This window comes from Setaria italica, chromosome IX (genome assembly GCF_000263155.2).
Source record: "Setaria italica strain Yugu1 chromosome IX, Setaria_italica_v2.0, whole genome shotgun sequence".
In the NCBI taxonomy this organism is placed as follows: domain Eukaryota; kingdom Viridiplantae; phylum Streptophyta; class Magnoliopsida; order Poales; family Poaceae; genus Setaria; species Setaria italica.
In genome coordinates this window covers 51,900,044-51,906,148 of record NC_028458.1, presented here as the reverse complement: position 1 = coordinate 51,906,148, position 6,105 = coordinate 51,900,044, and the positions used below count along the sequence as shown (strand labels likewise).

Here is a 6,105-nt window from a genome sequence, read left to right as displayed (position 1 = left end):
ACGCCAGAGATGATCCGCCAGAGATCGACCCAGCCCAGTAAGCCTCCTTCAAGAGTGATCACTCTTTTCGTTTTCGTGCACCAGGTAGACATCCTTGAACCCAGGATACGGTGGCTCCAACAGCGCCAGCCTCGTTGTCCATGCGTTCGTCTGGGAGGAGAAAATGTGGAGATCATACTCCAGGTGAACGCCTTTAGGACGAAGAACAGCTATCAAAAAGTCTGCACCGTCGTCGCCGCAGGGAAAGAAACCAGTCTTGGAGGGATGGAACACACGAGATTTTGGATTTGGCAGTACATCGAGCGATGGGGGCTCGGTGTGGGCTCTGTAAACTAAGTAGTCGCAGTCGGCCATCCCCATGTCGTGCACGGACGCTGCGGGCCTGAAGCCGAGGTTGTAGACGACGCGGATGATGGCGGTGTCCTTACCCAAGCAGAGAACGACAGGCTCGTCCATGACGTCGGTCACCTTCAGGTCCGAGAGGTGGAAGCACAGGTGGGAGATGGCCGGCGGGTCGGTGAGCCACAGGGGGAGACGCCGACGGCTTGGCCCGTGCGCGTGATGGCCTGAGCGAACGTCCCGTTCTTCCGGTCGCCGATGTACGCGACCTTGTCGAGCATGACCCAGGCGGGAGAACCGGGGCGCCGCACGGAGGCGGCGGTGTCGGGGGGTGGTAGGACGGGCGGGTTGAAGGAGGTGGGGCGGATGAACGTTCCCCGCTCGGAGAACATGGCGGCGGCGGCCGCCGGCGAGGGTACTGCTTGGCGCGGCTCTCGGGTTGGGGATTAGGGTTTCCGGATCTCTTCCGCAACTCTTTATGCGTATAGAATTAGAGGGGCTCGCCGATCGGGCTCGTGGACGAAGACGGGAGACGGAACGGGATGACGATGAACTCTTCTGCGAGATCGTCATATCCTTCACACGAGGATGTCGCCGGCGCTGAACAATTGCAGAATGCCCCGATCCCGATCTGTAGCCGCGATCCAAATAATTGTAAATAGCCCCCTAATTTGTACAAATAGACCCCTAATTTGGATCGAGATGAATAATCGCGATCCGAATATTTGCAAAAAGGCCCCGTTACTTTACAATTTGCTCCTATTTTGGATCACGATTATTAATCGCGATCCGAATATTTTCATGCGACCCCCTGGTTTGGGTCGGCCTTCCGCCGCCGCCACCTGCCGCCGCGGCCGGGGGCGCAAAGCCCCATCCCGTCCACTCCCCTGTATCCCGCAGCAATGGGGTGGAGGAGGCACGCCGGATTTATCGGAGCTTCCGAGCCGGGCGAGCAGCCGAGCGTCTGAAATTGCGGCGAGTCGGCGCGGCCACTCACCCATGCCGCCGGTACGCCGGAGCTGTACTGTAGAAGGAGCCTGACGGCGACGAGGTCGAGAAATCCGGGTAGCTGCGCAGCACCGGAGAACGGGAGGCCGTCGGCGTCTTCGACGGATGGAGAGGTATGTGAGGGTTCTCTTTGTTGAATTTGTTTGCATTTCTGTGCGCAATTGTTCCCACAAGCACAAAGAGGGAAGATGAATTTGTAGGTTTAATCGTCGATTGAGCAAATAAAGGGAAATCTATCTGATGCCTAGTAATCGCCTAATTCTACTAAACACTACGAATCGGCCAACTTAAGTCATGCAATTCTAATTAGCTTTGTGGATTCATTTTCAGTGTGACAAATTTAAAGGAATGATGAAAGCATTGAGGTTGGAGAAGAATCAAATAAAGGAGGCTGTGAAATTTGCACTAGATAATGCAGATTCAGTGGGTGAGGTAATGCTTATTATCTTTTCAATTGGTAACTCTTTGTGTGGCCTGGAATATGTTCACTAAGGGGTGTTTGGATCTTTAGGATCTCCTAAAATTTATTATCACATCAAATATTCGGAGGCTAATTAGGAGGACTAAATATGAGCTAATTATAAAACTAATTACACAGATGGAGGCTAATTCACGAGACGAATCTATTAAGCCTAATTAATCCATCATTAGCACATTTTTACTGTAGCATCACATTGTCAAATCATGAACTAATTAGGCTTAATAGATTCATCTCGTAAATTAGTCTCCATCTGTGCAATTGGTTTTATAATTAGTCTATATTTAATACTCCTAATTAGTATCTAAACATTCGATGTGACAGAAATTTTAGGAGGGACTAAAGAAACAAACACCCTATAATTCATTATGACTGATGCTTGTCTTTTCAGATTATTGAGATCCTTGCCAATGCTTTGACAACCATGGACTTGCCCTTGTTGACGAAGCTTACAGGATCCCATATTCGAGAAAAAGCTTACAGGACCCGTGTTACTGTGTAATATTCTTTTTTTTTTGAACGAATGGGCATGAGACAGTGCCTATTTCATTGATAGAGTAGAGGTACTGTGTAATATTCTGTACCGCAGAGATTTGGCATACCACTGTAAATTCCAGGCTGTATTGCCTCATGTGATGCTAAATTTCACGAATTCCACAGTGACATAATAAGAGAAAAGGCTAAACTAGTTGCTGAATTTGTATAGGTAACTTATTATCCATCTCTCTATTTTTTCTTGTATGTGAGTTCAAAATTTTAAAATACTCATACAAGTCTGCTGATTGCTCTACAGGAGAGAGTTTTGGCAGTTCTAAGAGATTGGGATAGTTGGTCTTTGTTATATATGTAATTTGGGTCTTTGTTGCAGAGAAACGAGGAGAGAAGAATGAAGGCATCAGATAATTGAGTAATGCTGCGTGGGAAAGTTGAGATGGTGTGCTGGATGCCATAAAAAAGAGTGGGAATGATCCACGATTCCCGTTTGTTCTGGAGCAGGAGATGTGACCATGGCCAGTTTATTCAGAATGTTTAGTTACCTCCTGTTACTTGTTCCTTGGACCCTTGGCTTCCATTGTACGTGCCAAAACATTATTTTTCTTTTAATAAAAAACGTCAGTTTTCTGTTGCTTCGGTTTCAAGTTGAGACTTGTAATGACTCTGATTTTTCAACAACGTCAATGAGAATGTAGAATTTATCTGTCTACATGGCCGTATGTATGCTGATGTAGAACTGATCTATTTGCCTGTTGGGGTCAGCTTGCGTCCTGCCAATGAGGCAGCTACTACTAGAGCTGCTATGTTGCATTGCTTCTGTAGTGGAAGGGCTCTATTGAAAGTAGCCTTATTATTCTGACGGGTCTTGGCTTTGCTGTTTCTGTTGATTGTTTGATGCATTGTTTGCCGTTCTGCCCGATTTTTCTCTCCCGTGTCCGTTTCTCAAGGTTCACTTTCTATCATGATACATGGACCAGCATGAGGAGGGGAGCAGGGCTGAGCCGGGCTGGAATGGCAACAGATGCATTGAATTCAAATCGTCCGTCCTTGCGAGGCAGCTAAGCTCTCGGTTGCTCTTACTGATGGAGCACGAACGGTGCTGCTAGTTGTGTACTTCGCATAGATATTGCTCTGAATCAAGAGGAAGAATGTTCTGGAATTTGAGCTGCTGCTCCAAGATGCTAATCGGGTATATCCTTGTAAAAAAAATCAGACCTGTTGCTGAAGCCCATCTTCCTTGCGGATATTCAGGTAAGACCAAATTGTTTTCTGTCTGTTTTGATAATGGGCAGACCTGTGCATTTCACCTATTTTTTTTTTTTTTGTGAAATGTTGATATCTGTTAGTTACATATGTCATATGCACTATCAGTACCCTTTCTTTCTCGGTTTGCAATCAGTCCCTCGTCTGCTTAAGGAGCTAGCAGTGAGTTTGCCTTGGCAACCAAAGGAAGGCAGGATGTGAGATGAGATGCCTGCTCTCTTGGTCAGGACGCCAATGCTTGCTCTGCAGGAAGCCATGGCCTGAAGCTGAACAAGTCAAATTATGGAAGCACATCATTTGATTCACGTGTCATGCTTCTGCATTATCGCCAAACATACCACATTCACATAGATGATCCTATCTATCACAAGCAAGAGTGCTTGCAGAAGTTTGATCATTAGCAATTTGACATTGCACAATGCTGGTCTGAAACATAAAGGCAACATAAATGGGGCATCTGAATTCAGATTCATAATTCGCATTTTGGGACAATATGAATAATTCATAACCCGCATCTTTTCAAGTCTAGCACACCTCAACCCCAACAAAAGAAGGATTCCAAGCTAACTCAAATGTCATAAAGCTCATATATATGGAGTTGCGTTAGAACATAATAACCCAAGCAACACTCATGATTATCGTGCCTTCTGCAGGTGGTTCGTCTTCCAGAGTGACTCCTGGATCTTGGGCATTAACTCAGGGTATGTCACCGTCATCACAATCTCAGTCTCATCAGGCTTGTACCCAGATTCACCAGGTGGATACCCACCATCAGGTTTGAAACAGCGAGACCAGCACCACTCCATCTTATTGATTGAGATATCGTAGAAGAAATCGAGCAAACCAGTTGCATCTGCACGATACTTGTCTCGGCGGTGGTTGAAGAAGAGCTCTAGGAGCTTGTTGTTCTTTGCTCTCTCAATCCAATCATCAAGGTACGGCATCTCACTGAGAACCGTCGCCTCAGCAGCAGGGTCAACATGTGGCAGCACGTGACGGATGTATGGGATGTAGGACATGACAAGCCCTCGCCGAAGTCCCCATGGCACCACAGACGCGTGCCTGGAGATGAGGGGGCCCATGGTTGCCGACTCAGGAGACTTCATGAGCTTCAGCTGGTGCTTGATGTCATCAGGGACACGTATCCCTGGCTGAAGGAGGTTCTTGGTGATGAAGGCGTGAGCATCCAAGTAGTTAGCTCGGATACCACCAGGAGTGCTCTGCTGAAACATCACGTCTCTGAACTTGAGCTTCCCAGGTTCAGGGAACACCAACTGCCCAGGAATCATATACTCACCAGGGCCGAGATTCCGTGGTGGCTCAATCTTGTCAGACTCAGTAGGAATGAACAGCAACTCTTTGGTGTCTTCGGCTACCACCATGTTGGACTCATCAAAGCCAGACACACAGATGTCAGAATCGTGGAACTCTTTTAGCGCTGTGGTGAGAGACGAGATGAGCTTCATACCTGGCTCGCTGGTCGTGGAGAAGCACCTCCCGAGCTTCTCACCAACCAGCCGGACACCCTCACTTGGCACTGGCACAACCACTGGGTGGCGAGCAGTGTATTCTGCCACTGTGCACACAGGGTCTGGACATGGCTTTCCTTGGAGGTTTACGAGGGTCTTACGGACAATGTGCCGTGGTAAGTCGTAGGCAATGTTACCGAATCGCACCATCAACCTTGCCGGGAGAACCAAATTGGTTTCGTCAACGTGATGAGCTGCAAGAATCGTGACACATCAATACAAAGAGAGCACCCTGATGAACAGTATCAACGTGAATTATCACCAATCAGTAAATCTTCCATTTGATCAATTGCTATTATAGCCCTCTCACAGAACAAGCTCTAAATGTAGATGTGCAAAATCAAGTGGAAACCTAAACACATTTGTTTGAATTTCATCCAGGGCCGGGGGGGGGGGGGGGGGGGGGGGGGGGGGGGGGTTTTGGCCAAATTTAAAAACTAAATTTTTTTCGCAAGCTATGCGAGGTGAACCGCCCGTCGCCCACTCCTGCTAGTTTCGAAACCAATGAGGGATGAGGACCCCCCCTTCCGACGCGCCACCCAAAAATTTTTCACTGCCGCGCCCCCAAAATTGCCCTGCCTCCGCTCTTCCCGACCTCGCCCAATCCGCCACGGTTGCTGAAAAACACCTCCTCCCTTCCATGGTCAAAAACCAGCACCTCCCCTCTACCCCCGGCCTGCCTCTCTAGAGATCCATCCTCTGCTCGGCGCCCGCCTCCCACCCGGGCGCGGATTAGTGCTGGCGGACCACCATCCAAGGAAAAACAGCATCTGGAGGCCACAGGATGGCGGCGGGACGTTTAGTCCCCCTTTCCCTGTTCGGGGCGACGGCGGCGTCCCGGAGGAGCGGACGGTGGCCGGGGCTAAGAACGGAGCCTAGTGCGGACGTCCCCCACTGCAGGATTGGAGAAAGAGATAGTGCTGACAAAAAGCTTCACGTGTGTCACGACGCGTAAGCGTCCCAGTCAGCGTACCACGCATGCTATTTGACATG

General features: G+C 48.8%; 1 protein-coding gene across 5 annotated transcripts in view; it reads right to left on the bottom strand.

The window, feature by feature from the left end:
• Positions 1-4,010: 4,010 nt before the first annotated feature.
• The window catches only part of LOC101766091, a 2,618-nt gene continuing 523 nt past the window's right edge, over positions 4,011-6,105 (bottom strand). For 3 of the 5 annotated variants that reach the window (XM_022822793.1, XM_004985036.3, XM_004985037.3), the window contains one exon: positions 4,011-5,306. In XM_022822793.1, coding sequence (XP_022678528.1) covers positions 4,219-5,262 — 1,044 coding nt within the window. In that variant the 5' untranslated portion in view covers positions 5,263-5,306 and the 3' untranslated portion in view covers positions 4,011-4,218. The remainder of the gene's footprint in view (positions 5,307-6,105) is intronic. The other 2 variants (XR_002675622.1, XM_022822794.1) reach the window with 2 other exon arrangements.